We start from the raw sequence: 21,681 nt of genomic DNA, 5'->3' as shown, positions 1-21,681 counted from the left end.
TCCTCTCCACTGTTGCTACATGCATGCTTAGTGTGAGGGATTGCATTTGAGTCAATGAGTCGATGCAATCAACTGGTTTTCCTTAGATAGAAAACTTTGAATAAATTTGACTGTATGTTCTGGTGAACTGTAAAGAACCTTGAGATGACACGTTTTGTGAATTGGCGCTATATAAATTAACTGAATTGAATTGAGTCTAACCTTTATTTTGGAAGTTCTTCTGTCGCAGCTTCCGGAGTTTAAAACCTCTTGTGCGCATGCACCAAGGCCCGTCCGGGTGCACACAATGGAGGTGGATGTACATAGACACGAATGGCGAGTTACATAGGAAGCCCTGTCGGGCAACAGTTACTTTAATTCAAGAGCAAATAGACCCAGCGAGGTTGAGGTCGACAGCGGCTGTTTCTGTTTCCTCATACCGGGTTAAAGCGACAGAGTTCGGCTTGAGTTGAGCTCAGAAACGCTGTCGGTGCGGAAGCCTTCCTTCTCCCGCTACTTGTCCTTTTTCACCTCTTTGTCCAGAAGTGCTACCGTCCGGTGAGTTTCTAAATTCAGCTCGGAAACAGTTTAGCTTTAAATAAACATTAACGTTAGTTTAAGCGGCATATATCGGATTAAACCACCCTGTTAGCTACAGCCTAAATTAGAGGTTTGTAAAGGGTCAATCAATGTGACGCATTATTGCTTTTAAAGTCATTACCTGAGCTAAAGTCAATGTTTTTTGTTGTTGTTTTGGGTTAAAGATGAGGAGCTTTGTCCCACTTTAAGACTTTAACCCTGTTTGCCTGCTGTGATGTAATCCCTGTGTGTGTTTGACGTGAAGGTGATGATGGATCGTGTTTATTCAGAGTTTTCCCGGCTTTAAAAGGCTGTTCTGGTTCTGATAAGCTGGTTTGTGGTGATAGGAGGGGGGGTGGAGCTCCCAACAGAAACAGCCTCAGCAGCTTTCAGGCTTCACTTCATTAGAAAACAGGTTGCCAGGAAATAAGTTCATGCTTCTGTTTCCCAATTTCTGAATCTTCCCTCCCAGGTAGATGACAGGGAAAATGTCAGAGGTAAAGATCTCACAGCGGAAGGAGAAGTGTGAAAACTGCACCAAACAGGTAAGACTCTGTTTAAAACGGTTTCATTCAGTTGTTTAGGAAAGCCCTTAAATGCTGATTGTTTTTCAAATGCAGTGCAACAAGAAGCAGGCTGAGGACAAAGCCATCTCAGACCTGGAGTCTCAGGAAATCAATGGGCAGGTAATGACTTTTTCATTTGACTTGAATGCCCCTCGTCTACTTCTTTTTTTTTTAAGCTTATTTTTTCTATTCTATACAGCACATTTAAAAGGTACTGATACAGTTTGATTGATCATGAGACAAACTCAACATCTAGAATGTAGTTTTTATGAGATAGACGAACGTAAAGGGGTGCAAAGTTGTGAAGCTGAAGAAAGTGTATATATTTTTTGTTATAAAATGTAAAGATTTAGACTTAGACAACTTTAATTGTCATTTTATATACACAGAGTTTATACAAAACATTTCATTTAGCACAGCTTTCAGACAGTAATTTAAAGTTGTAGGGAAGTCATATTTAAATTTCAAATCATTCTGGCCTAAACATGTAAATAAATGTCACTTTATCAGACTTTAATGTTCCAAAATTTCTATTATTTCATTATCTTATATAGGCCAGTTAGTTATACGTCAGCTTGTACACCTAAATTTGGCCAATCATATATCAACCATTATCTGTCAATCAAATTTTTTCAGTCATAGCATCTTGATTCATATGTCACAGCTAATATACGCAACCTTTGAAATAAGAATCATTTACTCAACCATTAAATTCCGTCCCAGTGTTCACGGGGGTGGACGTCTGTGTCTTCAGCAGGCGTAGAGCTAACAGAACTGGCAGCGTTAGGATGCAAGGGCTCAAACATGTACGGCTGTAAGCCTTCTACGCCAAACCAAGCTTCTGCCACCATGGCGTCCTCTTCCACAACATCTTCTTCCCCGCTTTCCTCCTCTAATTTAAAAATGTATGACGGAGGAGACTCATCCACGACCTCCGACACAAAACTATCCTCCCAACACTTATTGGATGTCATTTTCCATTGGGAACCTACTAGCACTAAGTTGCTAACTGGTTAACAAGATGCTTCCAACAAACCGGCCACAATCAAACATGCTTGCGAACCTTCCGCCACAACAATCCTGCCCCCTTGATAAACGACTAATCACATTCACTTTATTCACTTGTGTAAAGTTGTGCACCACTCGGGAGAATTTGGAAATGCAACGGTTGGAACAGACTACGACTTTAACATTTCCAGTTCATAAAGTGCAGCAGTGATCAAATGTAAACAGTGTGGAGGGAAAAAAAAAACATTGTGCAAAAAGCGCTTTGATATGAATGTTCAGAACATTCATTTATATGGTGCAAATTATCAGTGTGATGCACCTAACAAGCTTTGCACATTTAGAGGCTTCAATTCTTTACAAAGTGACTAATGCTCAGTCTGATTGGATGAGAGTATATCAAAGAGCAGTTCTGCTTTAATCTAAACCAATGCAATGATTCTGCTGGATGTCTAGCATTGGAAGGAGAAGCTCTATTGAATCCAGGAATCATCACACTGCTGCAACCACACAGTTTTCAGGGTATGGATGACATTTTCACAGCGACAGGCAGTTGTAATTTCTTACACACATAGCTGTTCTGTGTAGGATAAGAATCTCCATTTTGGTCTCCCATGAATGTAATCCTGATGACATTTTCTTCTTTCACGATGGGTAGATTTGTTTAGCTCCCCATGGTTGCCCCGCTAACAATTCTCCCACCTGAGCTGTAGATCTCTTAAGCTTCTCACAGCCTCTGATTAGTTACCTTCCTGCGCAGGGTGCCTGGATGTTAAAGGCCAATAATGCAGTCAGCCTGTCGCATGGTCTCATCGGAGTGCTATAATAAAGTTAAGGACAGATAAAAAACAAAGCAGAAAAGGAAATGTGAATTTACTGCATCAGTATTGAAGGATGTTTTCATTGAATGTCATCTCTTCAGCTCTTTTATTTATCTGTTTTATTATTTCTACATTTTTTAAATACATACACACCGTTTTGTTGCATATATATATATATATATATATATATATATATATATATATATATATATATATATATATATATATATATATATATAAAGCTAAATATTGTTTTCCTTCCACTTCTAAACTTTGCATCACTTTGTGTTCGTCTGTCATTTGAATTCTTAGAAAAGTCTATAATATGAGGCTGTCAAGGTTCTGTAGTTAGATGGTAAATAAATGTCTGAATCCTTTAATTTGAGGCGTTTTCTTCCTTCAGGTAAAAGAAGGTCCCCAGCTGCTGCTCAGTGCTTGCCTCTCCTGTGACGGCTGCCTCTCTGAGGAGGACACCCTCAGGATCACTCAGCAGAACCTGGAGGAGGTGGAGCGTGTTCTGGCCCTCAACAAGGTGGGTCCACACGCATTCTGCACGAAGCATAGCGGAGGGGAGGGGAAAGGGTCTGGGCTGACGTTGGCGGCATTTCTGTTGTCGTTGGCAGAAATGTGACGCATCGAAGCACAAGGTAGTGGTGGCGTCGGTTTGTCCACAGTCGCTGCCTTTCTTCGCCGTCCAGTTTGGTTTGGATATTACCGAAGCCGCACATAAGCTCTGCTGCTTCCTCAAGAGTGTCGGTGAGCCGATCAGAGACATCTTTATCCCTTAACGACCTTAATTTAATGATAAATGAACCCATTTTTTATTTTATTTTGAAGTCTATAAAGATGTGACCAGAATTTTTCTTCCTTTTATGACTCTTTGTTTTGTTTTGTTTTTCTGCAGGAGTAAAGTTTGTGTTTGATACCACCGTGGCAGCAGGCTTCAGCATCTTAGAGACCCAGAAGGAGTTTATTCAGAGGTATCGCAGGAGGCACCATGACTCCCACGCCTTGCCCATGTTCACCTCCTCCTGTCCAGGTAAGCTGCCTCTCTTCCTCCCACTTTGTTTCTGTTTTCTTTAAGCTAAATCTGCTTCAGGTTATTTGTTGTTTCTCTCTCTACTTCCCACACAACTGTGCTGTTTGTGTAAGTTACATACGCTGATCATCTTTATTTTGTCCATAACTTTGGTTAGATTTGTTGTCGTAAATCATTAATACAATATTTAAGCCTCTTTCTCCCTGGATCAGCGCTGTTAGAGAAATATCCAGAAAGTTACAAAGAACAATGGAAAAACCAACCAATAAAGAATTTATGGTTATTTCTGTAGCAGTCTTAATCATTAAGAAAGTATTCTCAGATTAGGGCTGGATTATATAACCTCAAATCAATATCATAATAAATTGGGCCGTTTTAATAAATTCTCCAGCTATCACTTATAAAGGCATGTGCAGGAAATGCAGCTGGTCTATTTATTGAATAAATCACATTAAATATTACTTTAAATTAAATATTAGTCTCGTGCCCATTCAGGTTTAAACATTCAGCCATGTCTCATTGAACAGGAGTAAATGTTTCCTCTCTTGCAAACATTTTTGCTCAAAGGTAATTGCACCTTTTGCACATCTTTGAACTCAGCAGCATGGTTGTGCTGTAGGTGGTGGAAGTTGGATGTGTTACTTTGGGTACTTCTGACAGTTTTCAGACAAACTTTGCATTTCGTGTTCTTTTACTCGACATCTATCGTATAATTTTGCTGCCACCGAACTGATCGTGCATTGCAGAAATGTAATTAGAGGGTTACAAAATCGGTCTGTTGCGTGCACAACTCTGATGCTGCGTTCACACCGGACGCAGCAAAAGCAGCAAAATCGCGTCTGCTGCTTCATTTTTGCTGCTTGTACCAGTTTAGTTCTGACGCGCGGCTGAAGCAGCTTTGCTGCTCCTGCTGCTCGGTGCAAAAGTGTGTCTGACGCGCGTTTGACGGAGCTACCCTATCCTTTCTTTGCCTTGCAGCTATATTTGCTGTGATCCGTGGGAATAAAGTAGTTTTAATAGATTTTTAAGTGAGAAAATACACCTGAAAACTTAATCAGTGCAGTCACTTCATTCAGATTATCACCCTGCCTTCCAATGTTATTTCTGTCGGAGCCGCTCAGAGCTCCACATGCCAGAGGTGCGCTGTCAGTAGGAATCCCGTTCAACAGCAGCCTCTGGCCGGGTCGTCTCCTCGTGGTTCACCGCAGCAGCTGGTAGGTGGTTTTCATCTAAATAATCCAAACTGCAGGCACCAGGATAATAAAAGCGAACATATTCTGTTGGCAGGTTTCAGCATTTTAAGTGAATTTAGGCATTAATAAACCGTTTCAGAGGAGTGATCATAGCGCTCTGTATCATCAGCGCTGTCTCTCTCTCTGCCAGCTCCCAGATCAGCTTCTCTGATTGGTTGACGCGGCGCGTTGAGCAGCAAAAGTTACATTTTTCCATCTCGAGCGGCAGTGCGTTTGCGGCGCGTAACGCGCGTCAGATGCTTAAACGCTCCCGACACGCTGCTCAGACGCGCTGCAGGACTTTTTGCTGCGCCTTGATGCACGTCAACCATTGACTTTGCATGTAAACTCGCTGCTTCTGCTGCGCCTGCGGCGTCCGGTGTGAACGTAGCATGACAACTTCTTCTCTGCGTGATCAGCTTCATCTCTGCTCCCGCTCGGCTCCACAGGATTAACTTATGCAATTTAATTTACAGCTGAGTTAGACGCTTCTTTACTGGGCTCAGCCGCCATTCTCTTTGATTACGCTTCCTACTGGATCGGTGGACGCTGCAGTGTCTTAAAGGGGAAGGAAATACCAGTCACCAGCGCACACAGGAAAACAGCAGAATTACATTTATTTATTTTACCGACTTGGGAAAATTGTCGCAAATTATCGTGGTGAATGATGGTAAAAATCTGGTTAATCTCCCAGGCCTACCTCAGACCGTCTGGAATTTTAACACATGAAAAATCCACATTAAGAAGTTTAACAATGTCCTCTTTCTTTCTAACAAACATGTGATGAATTACTTAAAAAACTGTGCAGAAATGTAATTAGAGGGTTACAAATCTTTCAGACTTTCTGCTTCATGGTTTCATCACGATTCAAAGCAGTCAACCCAACTAGTTCCCTTCAGATCTAACATCTGGTGGGTTCTGGTTGTTTTGGGTTTTCACTTTAAAGAAAACAAAGCATCATAAAAACATCCCACCGATAATTGTTTTATATTCCGAAAGACTTACGGGGTTAGTTTTATGTTTTCACAAAAACGCTGTAAAAAGATCTCAGAGTTGTGGAATCTGTAGAATTCTTCCTTTATTTAACTAAATAGTTAGACCTTCACCAGAAGGCGTGCTGCTGCTAAACCTTTATCAGTCTGGGATTTCTTGGTGGGGTTATTTTATGAACTGTAATAAAAGTCGCGTTGTTTCGGTTCAAACATCAGACTGCAGGTCGTTTCAGCTGCTAGGGTTTGTTTGCAGGCTGGATCCGCTACGCTGAACGGGTCCTGGGCAGCCTGGTCACTCCTCATATTTGCACGGCCAGATCCCCCCAGCAGATCATGGGCTGCCTGGTCAAGGATTATTTCTCCAAGCAGCAGGTGAGTTCACATTTAGGAGCTTAGATTAGGTCATAATAACTGGACGTTTTTTGCTGTGTTTGCGCCTTCTGTAAACAAGGCAGATTTTTTCTTACTTTTAGAGGGAAAAGAAAATAATTATCAAATTGTTTTTACTAGTTTTTCATATTAAACCAACAGACATCCCGTCCAGGGCATACAAAACAAAACAAAAAGACTCTATAATTAAATCACACCGACATCACAACAAAAAAAGCAACTATCAATAAGACAATTACTACACCCGCACATACAACCCATGTTCCAGACATCTGTGGGTTGAAAACCAAAAACATAAGTATGAATAACAGTCATAATGATAATAATTCCACCAAACAGGGAAAAAAAATAAATAAATAAAACTGCTGATTATGCTGAAGCAGATGGAACTTCGGATTCAAAATAAGAAATAAAAGGTTGCAGAATCTTGAAATATCTCTTAATGGTGCCCTGTGACGTAAATTGAAGATGTTCTAGCTTTAGGTGTGCCATTACCTCCTCTATCCATCGTTTATGAGTTGGTGGAACTGCCTTCACCTAATTAAATAGGATCAATCTCCTGGCTAACAGCCAAGAAAATGCCATTGCCTTCCTTTGAGCTGTCGTTAATTCTATGCCCCCCGGTGCCACACCAAAAATGGCTACCAGAGGGACCGGTTCAATGTCTTTCCTGTAGACAGATGAAAAAGTTTTAAAGATTTCAATCCAGAATTCTTTGAGTCTGGGGCAAGACCAAAACATATGGGATGTGTTGGCACCTATTTACATCTATGGCAAGTCAGATCAGCTCCCTGTAAAATTCTCGCCAGTTTGTCCCTGGTGAAATGAAGTCTATGTACCACTTTAAATTGTGTTAATCCATGTCTAACACACACTGATGAGGAAAAAAAAAAATACTATTTAACCTTCCTTTCAGATGTTTGCTCTCTTTTTCCTGTGCTCCAAAGCACTTGGTTAGAGTTGCTAACCAACGTGACAGAGCACAGCTGCTGATCAATCACCTCCTTTGTTTCAGCTTAACAAAACCTTAAAAAAATTCATGGAATGTCAGCGGGCGACATTCCCCAGCCTCCAGCTGCTACGTTCATCGGACATGAACACAAACTATTGCTTTATAGCCTTACTGACTGACATGACCTAATTATTTTTAATCTCCTGTCAGCAAATGATACTGATCATAAACTGGTTAAATACATAGACTGACAGCATGTCTAATGTGTATTTAGTTCTCCAGCCTCATGTTTTAATCTAAACTAACCTGGAAATGTTGTTGTTCTGATCAGTCCTACTCATTATACTTTATGGAAATGCTGACGTCGATCTTCTCAGAGAAGAAAAACGTTGAATTTTCACTTCCCTCATTAAAAGAGCAGATGTGGCAGCACTGCACCTGATTCTTCTTTACTTGTATCTTTTTTAACAGGAAGCCTTTTTATAGCTACTTTGTTCAGCTTTAGTCACACAGTGGTAGCATACTCCTCAGCTGCTATGATGGGACCTCACCTGATACGTCGTGGGAAGCTTTGGGAGTAACGGGCTTAGTGGGACAGTTATTTATTTTTCAATGTTGAAGTTATTTTTAAACATTGATAACTGCGATTGGCTGAGGGGATAAAGTGGACGGATGTTCAACATGCGACAGTGACTCACAGGGAGAGGAGAAACGTGAAACGGCGGCAGATTAATTAAAAGTGTTCATAAAGCGGAGGCGTTCTCTACAATCAAAGGCTCAATGTTGAGAAACAAAGACTTTATCCCCATCGCTTACAATTGAAATGATAAAAGAATCGAAATCAAACTGGAGTGGTTGTATTTTCAGAAGATTATATTTGAGTATTAATGGGATAAAGTATTTAGATTAAAGGGAGCATAAAATAATCAAATAAGCCTTAAAATTAAAGTTTTTATGTTCTGTACATCAATAAAGCCAAATTTATGCTTAAAATATGTCCAGGTACCGTAAAGCTGACCCAGGCAGAGTGAAGAAAACCAAATAAAGCTGAAGGTTGATTAGATCAGAGCAGTGGATCTAAAGTGAAACAGAGTTACCATGGAGGGACTCTGATATTTAAATATCCGCTGGGTGTTGGACTGCAGCTCTGCAGCTTTTGTTTGTGTGTCCACAGCTGTTGGAACTCCCCTGAACATCTGGTAGTCTGACACCAGGCTGGAGTTGATGTTTGAGCCCAGTCCACCTGTGTTTAAATAGGTTGGGGCTCCTGGCTGTGGTCCGTCAGTGTTGTTGAGAATCCTTTGCATGCGGCAGAGTAGACGTCAGAGTTCAAAGACCAGTCACACTGTACTGCCTCTGACCTCCTGTCAACCCAGAACATGACCTCCATCAACCTCAGTCATATGCTACTAATGTGCTGAGCTTCCATCTAAAGTCTTTTTTTTCCTGAACTTTATTGATCTTCTCTGAAATTAGTTTTTTAATCAACCACAATGAATTTGTCCAAACTAGTTGGGACTTGCAGGGTTCCTGCAGTATCTGATTGTCCATCTTACTCTGTAGGTTTCATGCTTAAAGCCTTTCAGTTGTAGAAGCATTTTACAGAAATTAATCTTATTTTTCCTGTATTGATCTTATTTTTTAGCTAATAAACTTTGAGCCTTCTGGTCATTTTGAGTCGAGAATTAAGCAGTAAATTATGAAGTTGTTGTTATTGAGGGAAGTAGCAACAATCTGAAGTGTTAATTTACCCAAAAACAAACAAGAGTTGAGTTTAACTATAACACCTGTTCTAGTCAATTCAAAAAGGTTTTAGGTCGGTGAGGTTCTGCTTTTTGAGCTCAAACTATCAGGTTGATTTACACATAGGCAACATTTAAAATCTCTAAGGTTCCATCTTCTTCCACAGTCCATTTAATTAGTCTGATTTAATAAAGTTAAATGAGCATAATGGCCACATATCCTGTTTTTTATTAACACATTCACTTCTTTATTTCAGGGTTTCTGCAGGTCATTAAAAGTAATTAAATTATTATTTTTTAAATTAAGGCCTTAATTGGCATTAAAACTCATTAAATGTGATTATTGTGGCATTTAAAATGCTTTATTAAAAAAAAGTTTATAAAACCTATTTTGTCAGATATATTGCGATATATTTGAGTGAATCTGCTTCCAGTTGATCGTAAAGCCGTTTGTTCGGGAAAGAAGCTCAAGGCGGAGAAAAAGCTAAAGAATGGGAAATTGTAAATTTCCACAAAACTGGCTGGAAAACGAGGAATTCGGTACATGGCTGCAGCCTGTAGACGGTAAAGATGACGAAAGATTTTGCTGAGTATATATGAGAGTCATGAGTACTTGTTGATCTCATTAAAATTATTTCTAAGAGCATTAAAAAGCATTAATTAAGAGTTACCAATTCCTGTATAAACCCTGTATTTGTACATAATTGTTAGAAACCGGTCTGTCTCAATCCTGGACTCAAACCACTCAGACTCACCCTGACTGTAGGTGAACACGTGCCTCTCAGTATGGAGAAAAGGTGGAAAATCAAAGAGGTGCATTTAATAAGCAGGGAGGGAAAAAAAGAAAGATATGCCTACAGCAGATGAGATAAAAAATAATAATTTTGCTTTAGCACCAAACCACCTCTGCCAACCCTGAAGTGTTTTAGAGGATTTGTCACTATTTGTAACAAACATGAACTGTGTGTCCTGTCCAGATCTGTTCTTTTTTTTTTCCTCCACTAAAGTTCTTTTTTTCTCCTTTTGTTCCCACAGAAGTTGAGTCCAGACAAGGTTTATCACATGGTGGTGGCTCCCTGCTTTGATAAGAAGCTGGAGGCCGTCAGGGAGGAGTTTTACAACAGTCTAATGGAGACCAGAGACGTCGACTGTGTCCTCACCTCAAGTAAGAAGGTTTAAATCTCCACATGGTGTGAAGGCCCTTTGATCTCTGTAGGAGTACTTAAAATATTCTGGTTAGATTGCTTTTTAATCAAACCACTTCCTTTTGAAACCCGTTTTACTTCTTTTCTACTCAAAAATTTTTTTAAAGCTATGTAGAAAACCCAAACATTACACCCACACTCAGGCGCTACAAACGGCCAAATCATTATAACATCTAAACATGAATGTTTTAACCATTGCTGTCCGACTATTTGTACTAAAGCTAACATCTGACATCCGTCTTCACTGCAGTTTGCAGTGCAGTGCAACTTGGAAACAAAGTCCAGTGGATCGTTTTTCATTTTCTTTTTTTGGACTGACATCAGTCAATTGATTCTGGTTTTGGAGCATCTCCAAGTGCTGCTGAACAAATCTGCACATTCAGACATGTTTGGAGGAGCTAGAAAAGAGAACATCTGGGATAGTCTGGAAACCCTGAAGTGTAGTTTAACGCAAAAGATATTTCTAGGGGCCGTGCTTTGGTGGCGCAGTGGTTGGCAACCCATGTACAGAGGCCGTAGTCCTCAGAGCGGGCGACCCGGGTTTGAATCCCACCCGTGGTCCTTTGCCGCATCTCTCCCCCTCTCATACCTCCTTTCCTGTCAGCCTACTGTCCAAAAAATAAAAAATACGAGCCACTAGTGCCGCAAAAACTCAAAAAATATATTTATATTTCTAGTGTTTTGTTTTGTAATTCCACCGTAACCAGCTTCTGTTTTATTTTTCAAGTAGCCTGATGAACAAGCTGTTATATGGGAGCTATGTGGGCTTTAAACCCAAAACAGACAATAATGTCAGAAATTAAACACTTCCAATGTTATTGTATGTTTTCCTCCCTTCATGTTACTCAACCCTGAAGGCTGGACTCATACAGCTTTAGTTAACCGAACACTACTGCTGATGGTTAATTCATAAAAATCAGTTTGCTGATTTCAGGCTAATGTTGCACCTTTCCTCCTGCTTTGATATGGCTTGTTGATCATCAGATGTAATTTATTCTAAGCCAGTTAAAGAAACTTTACCTGATTCTCCATTGGATGAACAAAACTGTTTATTTTTTTCTTCAAGGTTTAATTTTTTTTTTACAACCTTACGAGCTTTCTTGTCCAGCGTCCATTGTTTGATGACTTTCTGTAACCTTTGTGTGAAAAAGTGCTTATTTCTTCATGCATTAATGAGTCTGCATGCTATCTGCAAATCAGCTTTCTCTTCTCTGTGGGACTAAAGCACTTTCAGCGTATTTCTGCCACCTAAATGGCTGGAATGAGAAATTTTTTGTCACCCTCTTGTTAAATGTATTGTGACCAAAATGAACTGCCTCTGAGTTTTAAAAATTGCGTTTAAATAAATTGTGATTATAATGTTAATGCAGTCAATTTCCGGCCCCTATTCTGCGCAGGATTAGCTATAAGCCCCGCCCCCAACTGTTTCTTATTTTCTTTTCTCTTCTTTTAATGTTACACTTCTGGTCCATTTTATCTTAATCCATTTTTTCTTCTTTTACAAGGTTTGTCTGTGTTTGCAGTCAAACAAAGTACGGGTAGTAGATGTATCACTAACTTCCCTGTTGCGGTCGTCCTCAGTTGCTGCTTATTTCTGTATTAATTCAATTAAACAATCTTCTACGTCTGTTAACTCATAATTCATCTTATTAAAAGTATTTTTCTTAAGCATGTTAAATAATTTTTTTTAGTCATGTACAAATTTAACAGAAAGTTTTTTTTTGCTCTATTAAGAGCTTTGCTCGTCTCTTTGGAGCACAGCATGGACATCGTACAAGAAAAAAAACATTTTTTTGTTTGGAAGGCAGGGTTCCCGCGGGTCCTTAAAAAGTCTTAAAAGGCATTGAATTCTTCAAAATAAAATTAAGGCCTTAATTGGTATTAAAATGTCTTAGATCAGTCTTTCGTAGGTCTTAATTTTTAAAACATCATAAATAGGATTATTTTTATTACGATTTATTTTTGTAATCTAAATAAAACGTTAAAATTCACAATTTTTTTTATATAAAAAAAAAAAACAAAAATTATGGCTCGCCATTATTGGTTCCGTCCCGATAGCGGAACCAAGAAAAGCGTTGTTGCGGACGGGACATTTGGGAGATGCACCATTAACTTTTTAAACGAAAATTGGCTCCAGCCAAGAGTTTTCTCCATGGCTAAAACCAGGGAACATACATGAGGCAAAGTATATTTTGTGCAAGAAGCGATTCAAGCTCAGAACGATGGGAATTAAGGCAGTGGAGTCACATGCGAAGCGCGAAACACAAAGCGTCAAAATGGAGTTACCGAGAAAAAGGCGGTATTTCTCAGTTTAGTTCCACCCTTGTCTCTGCAACGCCTCCACTTATCACGAAATCAAACATACTGAGAAAACGATACAAAGAAAAATAGCTGCAAAAAAGACTTAGCACTGGTTATGTTATGGCTTTTAAACTGATTTGTTTTGTTCCCTGCTAAAACAAAGTTGGTGAATTCAGTTAAATAATTGTTAAAATATATCTGTCATTTGTTTGTTTTTAGCTTCCTGTATGGGAAACTTTTCAAAATTTGAAACTTTAGTGCAGTGGTTTATGTTATAATAAACCTTTGGGTTAAGTTGTCACAAGCAGGTTTTTGTTGTGTCTCTTGTGAATTTGGTCTTAAATTTTGATTTCAAGTGGCATTAAAAAGTCTTGAATTTAACTTGCCGTATGCTGTAGGAACCCTGGGAAGGATGTTTACACAAAAGATGAAGATTATTCTAACCAATGTTATTGTTTACTAAAACTAGAACTGGAAAAGTTTAGTTGGAAAGTTTAGTTTCAAACTTTAGTTCTAGTTTTGGAAAACTTGGAAAAAATTTACTGAAAGTGTTACGAGAGTTTACAAAACTAATTAAAATTAACTGAACTTTAATAGAGAATGGGCTTTATTATTGTTTGGGTCTTCATCACAATGCATTAATATAAGGTCAGACTGCCATTCTGGGTCCCTGAGCAAGACCCTTAACCCCTCACTGCTGCCAGGGTGCCGCACAATGGCAGCCCACTGCAGAGGTAGATTTCTCCAATTTGACATCAATAAAGTCCTATAATTATTGTTGTTATTATTATTATTATTAGGTCTATTGTCCTGCTTCGCTTTTCCCCCTACTGTACCGCATTACGCCACCAGATGGCAGTACAGGAGTCAGGCCATTTGTTTTGCTGCAGTGCAGTCTGTCTGGGATTTTCTTTCTATTATTTTTTGTTTGTTTATTTCCCCCCGGTACTTAAAGCTACAGTGTGTAATAATTACAGGGATATACAGTCAGAAATGTAATATATTATACATAACTATGTTATTTATCATCATCTACGAGCTCAGCCTCTTAACCTTAATATTTGCGTTGCCTTAGAATTCGTTATTTATAATTACATAGGAGCGGGTCTCGCAGCCATGGAGGCAGACATCTTTGCGCTACGGCAGCGCAGAGCCAACAAACTAGCGATTGCGAGATCGCCCATTACGCTCGAAAGTAACTACGGCAAGTTGAGAGAGATTAACTGAGACGGTACTGAACAGTAGATGGCAGTATTATGCCTGAGAATATTATCTATAAAATTATCTATGTAAACAAACCTCATCACTTAAGAAGGTAGGTGATGCGGACATCGTGAAAGACATTTTGTAGCGTAACGCTCGCCGTACTGTTGGGGGGGAGAACCGGTGGGGGGGAGATGTTCATGTTGCTGCGGTCTGCAGTCTGGACGTTAGATGTTGCTAAAAATTACACACTGTAGCTTTAAGTTGTTTTACATAAAAGACTAAAATTCCAACTGCTAACAAATACTAAGGAAAATAGAACTGAAAATCGAAAGTCAAAACTAAATAAAAAAAACTATTTTATGTTTTATCTTTACTTTTTTTTTTTTTTTCCTCCTTTTCCACAACCATAATAACGACCCAGTTGATCCATCATGGCATCCAATCAGAGAGATCGGAGTAGATCATAGTTATTTTTCATAGAATATCTGAATGCTCAGAGCTGTGGAGTTTGTTTTTTTTTTTGAAGAATTTTCTGTTTGGTGTTTCAGAGGAGATCTATCACCTGATGGAGAAGAGGAAAGTATCAGTGGAGGAGCTGGACTCTGTTCCACTGGACCAAGTGTGAGTTCAGTTCAATTGATTCAGGTTTTCAGCTGAATAATTAAAGATGTGATCAGCTAAACAGATACCAGGAATCTTCTCGGTCGGTTTCAGTAAATCTATTTCTTTAACTGTCTGATGTGTTTGCAGGCTGGGAGAAGGCGGGGAGGAGGCGCTGATGAGGCACGATGGCAGAGGCTCTGAAGGATTCCTGGAACATGTTTTCAAACACACGGCGAAAGAGCTGTTTGGTCTTGATGTGCAGGAAATCACATACAAAACCCTCAGGTCAGAGTCCTGCTGCGCTAAAGTATCAATATTGTCTGAACTTTTCAACATTTTTTCACATTTATAATTTTAGCTCCACTCCTGGAAGGTGAACTTCTTTTCCAGTTTCCAGTATTTTCTCCCCCACAGCATGACGGGGCTACAGGGCTGGTTGCCCATCCCCCCCAACAGTGCTTATGCAACATTTACACAGGTTGAAATAATATAATTATGATTTACAATCTAAACTATGACAAAAAAAGTATCCTTATATGCTATTAACCTTAGCTCCCCAAATCCCTTGTACCAAGATGATATAAAAAAAACATCGAGAGCATCTCTGGATGGAAAAAGAGGAAAAAAGAACAGAAAAAAATTACATGACATTTTCTAACACCCTGGATGTTTTCAGAAAAGCCCAAATTAAAACCTCATGAAAAAAGATGGATAGATGTGTGTGTAAAAAAAAAAAAAAAAAATGCATTAAGCAAAAAAAATATATTTTTATTTGACATTTATAATCATTCGGATACGTTTTTACTGTAGTCCTTATAATCACTACCTGCTGCACCATAACAATGAGTGAGGAGAAAACAAAGACAGGTAAAAATGGATGATTTACAATCACAAGCATGCATGAGACGGACTGGCAGTCTGTCCGTCCTTTAAAGACTGTAGCGGCTGTTCGGTCCAGAGTCGTCGCCTTCATCAGGAGGATGCGGCACATTTCAGAGCAGCCATGGAGGAGCCTGGTGCGTCTTTGTCCACAGAAAGAAGTGGATCGATTCAGGCTGAACTTAGTGATCAAAAACGTTTGTAAGTTTGAGCTAATTACACAATAACCAGCAAAACAAGAGGTGGAGGTTTGCTCTAAGCATCAGCAGTATTATGGCAGCCAGAGAGCTGAGGGACTTTCACCTGCAGTCAACCTTTAAAGCTCTGGATAGAAAGCAGTAGGAACCCTTTTGTAATGAGACGGAAAAAAGGTGAAAATCAAAGAATTTATTCCCAAAGTAGCTAAATGTAAATAAATCCTTTAGGAAATCAGATTGCTGCAGTCAGTTATAAGACTAGACAAAAAATGGTTGTTCAATAAACTGTGAAAATGCAGCATAGTTACTGGTGCCAATAGAAATGGTAGTTAAACAGAATCTCTTCTCTTCCATATGTAGCCTTTGTTTGCTTTTATTTCCCTGAATAATATGTAAAATTTATAGAAACTAAGAAGAGAAGGATACCATTAAAGTACAAACACTGTTGTTATTTATACACTTTACCTAATACCGTATTTTCACGACCATAAGGCGCACCGTACTAAAAGGCGCAGTCTCAGTTATGTGTCCCATTTCTGTATTTAACACACACATAAGGCGCACCGGACTATAGGGCGCGTTTTTTTATATACAGGTACATGTCCTCTACTACCTTTAAATAGCTCTACTGCGTATTTAAAAATACAGCGGGGGCAAAACTGAGTATGACTGTGCTTTATTCATGTATTTATTACAAAGTATTAATCAAACCTGGCAGCTGGCCGTGAGACAGACACATCGCAGATGACAGAGCTGTGATCACTCCTAAATTAACTTAAAATCCTGAAACCTGCCGACGGAATATGTTCGCTTTTATTACCGGTATCCTGGTGCCTGCACTGTAAATTATTTAGATGAAAAACACCTGCCAGCCACCGCGTGAACCCGGAGGCTGCCCAGCCTAGAGGCTGCTGATGAAGGGATTTCTCCTGTCAGCGCACCGCTGGTATGTGGGGGTCTGAGCGCCTCCGACAGAAATAGATAATCTGGATGAACTGACTGCAATTATTAAGTTTTCAGGTGGACTTTCTCACTTAAAAACATATTAAAACTACTTTATTCCCACTGATCACAGCACATATAGCTGCAAGATTAAGATTATTTAGATGAAAAAACACCTGCCAGCCGCCGCGGTGAAGAGGAGGAGACCCGCCCAGAGGCTGCTGTTGAATTAAGTTTTCAGGTAGAAAAATACAGCGGGAGCAAAACTGAGTATGATTGTGCTTTATTCATGTATTTATCACAAAGTATTAATCAAACCCATCAAAGTCATCATCCTCTGTTTCTGAATTAAACAGCTGCGCTAAATCAGACATGCCAATTTCCCCTTCATCGCTGTCAGTCACTTTCCGTGCAGCGCGGCTCCTCAGAAATGATGCCGGCTTTTGCAAAAGCTTGAACAACAGAGCCAGCAGACACGTTAGTCCATCTACGATCCATCCACAAACGGTGGCGTAACTTGCCCGGCGCTGCCTTCCACTTATCCTGAAACTGTGGTCTCAGTCTGTCATCCATCGCTCCCACGCCGCTCGCAGCCTTACTTTGAACGGCCGCTTCACACCGATGTCGAGCGGTTGAAGTTCCTTTGTCAGACCCCTGGGATAACAGCGAGCACAGCGTTAATTTGATTCATCTTTTTTTCACATCGGCTGTGAGATGGGCACGCAGCGATGGTGATGCGTGGAAAAAAGCACCTGGTCTCCTCACCTCCCTCAGCCACGCTTCATCCAGCCTTTTTCATTTTATATCATATGTCATCAGAGCGCTGTGTCTGTCTCTCTGTCAGCTCCCAGATCAGCTTCTCTGATTGGTTGATGCGGCGCATCCAGCAGCAAAACTTTTCCATCTAGAGCAGCAGCAGCGCGTTGGCGGTGCGTCAGATGCTTAAACGCTCCCGACGTGCTGCACCAAAACGCGCTGCAGGACCTTTTGCTGCACCTATACGCGCGTCAACCATTGACTTTGCATGTAAACTCGCTGCTTCTGCTGCACCTGCTGGGTCCGGTTCACACCGATGTCGAGCGGTTGAACAGCGAGCACAGCGTTAATTTGTTTCACCATGTTTTTCACATCAGCTGTGAGATGGGCACGCATGGAGTTACATATTAACAGCGATGGTGATGAGTGGAAAAAAAACACCTGGTCTCCTTACATTCAGCCACTCTTTCATCATCTCCTCAATGAGGTGGTCTCAAAAGTCGCAGTTACAACACACATAGGGCGCACCGCACCAAAGGGCGCACCGCACATTTTGAGGGAAAAAAAAGACGTTTAAGTGCGCCTTATAGTCGTGAAAATACAGTAACTCTTATTTGATAAAAAGACAGAAGAATAAGGCTCTGGTTTGTTTTTAACCCACCAGTTAGAGCTTTTTTCTCCACAGAAAGTATTTTATGGTAAATATTTCACTAATGGCTAATATGCTTAGTGAAAACCAACAGACTTCTGTAAAAGGATTTATGATTATGCCGGGACAAAGGAAACCTATTGGTAAGTGGAATGTAGGAAAGATGGAAGCAAAACAGCAGTTTTATGAAAGGAGGAAAATGTTCGTAGAATCGATGTTATTCAGATGTTTGGAAAGTTCTCATAAATTAGGCGATTTTCTGACTTATAACTGCTGGATTGCACATTGGCGCAGTAGGTGCCTTGCAGCCAGAAGGTTCAGGGTTTGATTCCCAGGCTGGGGTCTTTCTGCATGGAGTTTCCATGTTCTCCCTGAGCATGTGTGGGTTCTCTCTGGGTACTCCAGCTTCCTCCCACAGTCCAGAAACATGACTGTTAGGTTAATTGGCTTCTCTAAATTCTCCTTTGGTGTGAGTGCGTGCATGAATGTTGCTGTTTGTCTCTATGTTGCCCTGCGATGGACTGGTGACCTGTCCTGAGTGTACCCCGCCTCTTGCCCGTAGACAGCTGGAGATGGGCACCAGCACCCCTCGTGACCCCACTTGGGATTAAGCATGTCAGAAAATAGATGTTGTTGGATAGAAAGAGGAAAAAATTAAGATTAAAGTTTTTTATTTGATCAATTTTAAACTTTATTTATTGATCCTACAGCTTTAAAGAAAAAAAATGAGTAAGATTATTCTAAACCTTTTTTATTTACAGCAATTTACTGCAAAGTTTTCTGACTAAAACATAATGTAACATCAGTATTTTTACTCTGTCATAAAGTCACAGATATGGTCTGTGATATTTTACCACATCACAGTTATCTACCTGTTTCTGTGTTTATCTTTCACAAAATTCAAATGAAAACATTAAATGTTTTATGATTAATAGTGAAATTTGAAGGGGGATGAGCATCTTTGTAAGGCGCCGCTGTGTCAGCGATAACGGTTCAGTTCTGTCCTCTTAAAGAAAATGTTGTTGGTTTTGCAGGAATCGGGATTTCCAGGAAGTGACGTTGGAGCGTGACGGGGAAACACTACTGCAGTTCGCCGCCATCTATGGTTTCCGGAACATCCAGACCTTGGTGCACCGGATGAGAAAAGGCCGTGTGCCTTACCAGCTGGTAGAGGTGCTGTCCTGCCCTGGAGGTAAAGCTCAGAGATTCTGCTTCCTGCTTGGATCGGTAAGAAGATTCTAGCTGATCTTTTTTTTCTCTTTCAGGATGCCTGAGTGGCCGAGGTCAGGCAGAGAGTGAGGCTGTTGGTCGAGTGGATAAAGCCCTGGTTCAGCAGATGGAGGAGGTCTACAGTAGCCTGCCAGTCCGCCTACCAGAACTGAACCCCATCTTAAACACTCTGTATCAGGACTGGCTACAAGGCCAGGACTCGCCGCAGGCCAACAAGCTGCTTCACACAGAGTTCAGAGGCCAGAGTCAGTCTCACACGCAGCCTCCACACATGCAGTGGTGATCAAACCGCCTCTGGTTCTGTCCAGAAGAACTCTGCTCACAATCCTGAACCGGTTAAGAGCAAGTTTCAGACCGTGCCGCATAACAAGCCTCATGATGTCTCTGCAGGTTATTCATCCTTTCAACCATAGGGGGGCGCTGTCTCCTTTGAGACAGTGGCCCTCTATGTGTTAAACCTTAAGCTAAGAAGATATGAGGTCCACAGCAGTACAAGCTTTCCATTCCTGCTCACTGGAGCAGTACCAGCATGGATCATAAACAGATAAACCAGGTGATTTTCCAGATAATCTGGAGCAAGCTGGATTATTTTATCCGTATGCAGGACCATGCAGTGACTCGCGGTCCCAAGGTGGAAATGGGAGCAGTTTGAATATATTGCCAATCTATCATTTTACTTTGGAATCTGCTGTTTTATTTTATGTTGCAGCGGTTTGCTTCGTTGTTGTCATGACGACAGACACAAACTGTGTCCGAAACAAAGCTAACTATGCAACAGCATCTTATCTCTACAGATCCAGTAAACAGAGGGGTTGAAAAGTAGTTGTTTTAAGTGGTACTCATATTTTTATTCAGGTTTCTTCCAGCTCCACCATCCATTTTTTTAAATTATATATGTGTTTATGCGCAAAGATCCAACGTACCTGTAACATATAAAGAAATAAAGAAATTCTTTGAAGAAATGTTGAATTATTTCTATCATTGCTGCTGTGCTGATTAGGAACATAAAGAGTGTTTTAAAGGAGAATTCCGGTTTTTAACACTTTTAGCCCATTTTCTGTAGTGTCCAGGATGAAATCGAATGATCGACACCAAAATTTTGACAATTGGTCCTGTCTCTGCTTTTTGGCTCATTTAGAATCCCCCCCTGGCTGCTTCAGAATGGCTTTCATAGTGCATGTCCGATAATGTCCTTAAAACAACCTTAAACGTTCTTTTTTTAAAATATGCTACTAACCGGGTCGTCAGCGCTGTTCAATGACGTTCCAAAAAAAGTTTCGTAAAGAAAAAACGTTCCTGTAGTGTTTTATTTAGCATTTTGTAAATCCCATTGAGTTCTGTTGGAATAGTCAATATTCCTCCGCCACCGGAAACAGAAATGGGGCCTGTTTACACAGTTGTAGTCTTTTCGCTTCACTCTGTGTACTCCGACGTCGAGGTGCTAACGTCTCTGTTAAACACTTTAAAAAACTCTGAAAATGGAATACGAAAGGTGGATTCTTGATTCTCATTATCGGACATGCACTATGGAAGCCATTCTGAAGCAGCCAGGGGTGGATTCTAAATGAGCCAAAAAGCAGAGACAGGACCAATTGTCAAAATTTTGGTGTCGATCATTCGATTTCATCCTGGACACTACAGAAAATGGGCTAAAAGTGTTAAAAACCGGAATTCTCCTTTAAAATTAACAACTTTGTTGAAAAAATACTTTCTAACAAAGCATCTAGAGATGCTTCTTTGTTAGAAAGTATTTTATTTGGTTTATTTCCCACATAAGGCCCGTGGAGTACCGCGAGGGGGGAAAATGAAGAACATTGGGTGGAGGTTTAATATTGGGAAAGAAAAAGCATGTAGGCCGACAGAAGGTCAGAAAACCTGTTGGTATTCCCGGTTTGTCATCTGGTGACTGAATAAGCAATACTAAAATGTGTGAAATAACCAGATAAGATTTTAGACATCTTATGCCATTCAGAAAAATCTGACATTTTCTAAATGTTTATTAAATGTCTAGAAAATGAACAGCATTGTGAGTCTGTTACAGCATCAGCAAAAAGATAAGAACAGGGATGTGATTTGAAGCTATAATGAGGGTAAATCCTGCAATTCCTTCTTTTTTCCATCACAAATTACAACCGTAATCTACAATTCTGCAGTATATTTTTTATCATAAATAGTTAAATGCAAGAAATTTTATTTAAGTAAATCATAATCGAAATACTCAGACAAAAAAAACAAAACAAGAGGGCAACAGCAGCAGCACCCCAGACGACTTCTGACTCTTTAACACTGAACAATGTGGTTTCTACTGTCGTAATGTCAAAAAAAAGTCCCATCAAATAATAAAGTGTGAAAAAAACAAGTAAATGCCATTTATTAATTTATCAAAAACATGATTTAAATATTAAGTATGATATTA

The 21,681-nt window shown here is 40.0% G+C and overlaps 1 protein-coding gene across 2 annotated transcripts; it reads left to right on the top strand.

Annotated features, from left to right (window-relative positions):
- The first annotated feature begins 252 nt into the window (after positions 1-252).
- narf (nuclear prelamin A recognition factor) lies at positions 253-20,227 on the top strand. 2 transcript variants are annotated; one of them, XM_038299304.1, is made up of 12 exons: positions 253-537; positions 1,035-1,103; positions 1,179-1,244; positions 3,354-3,482; positions 3,574-3,706; positions 3,855-3,989; positions 6,467-6,585; positions 10,333-10,462; positions 14,558-14,630; positions 14,760-14,897; positions 19,070-19,227; positions 19,301-20,227. In XM_038299304.1, the coding sequence occupies exons 2-12, from the start codon at positions 1,035-1,037 to the stop codon at positions 19,546-19,548; spliced, it is 1,398 nt and encodes a 465-aa protein (XP_038155232.1). In that variant the 5' UTR covers positions 253-537; the 3' UTR covers positions 19,549-20,227. The 2 variants fall into 2 exon arrangements, with proteins under 2 accessions (XP_038155232.1, XP_038155231.1); XM_038299303.1 differs by having other exon boundaries at positions 1,031-1,103.
- Positions 20,228-21,681: the final 1,454 nt, after the last annotated feature.

The sequence above is a fragment of the Cyprinodon tularosa genome, unplaced genomic scaffold (genome assembly GCF_016077235.1).
Source record: "Cyprinodon tularosa strain WSP-4 unplaced genomic scaffold, ASM1607723v1 ctg424, whole genome shotgun sequence".
In the NCBI taxonomy this organism is placed as follows: domain Eukaryota; kingdom Metazoa; phylum Chordata; class Actinopteri; order Cyprinodontiformes; family Cyprinodontidae; genus Cyprinodon; species Cyprinodon tularosa.
The sequence above is the reverse complement of the archived record's forward strand: the minus strand, read 5'-3'. Positions and strand labels throughout refer to the sequence as shown.

Excerpts from the sequence above, each read along its gene's own strand:
- narf (XM_038299304.1), top strand. The coding sequence starts at position 1,035 with ATGACAGGGAAAATGTCAGAGGTAAAGATCTCACAGCGGAAGGAGAAG. Across the intron at positions 6,586-10,332 it reads ATTATTTCTCCAAGCAGCAG|AAGTTGAGTCCAGACAAGGT; the intron begins GTGAGTTCACAT and ends TTGTTCCCACAG. Across the intron at positions 14,631-14,759 it reads TCTGTTCCACTGGACCAAGT|GCTGGGAGAAGGCGGGGAGG; the intron begins GTGAGTTCAGTT and ends ATGTGTTTGCAG.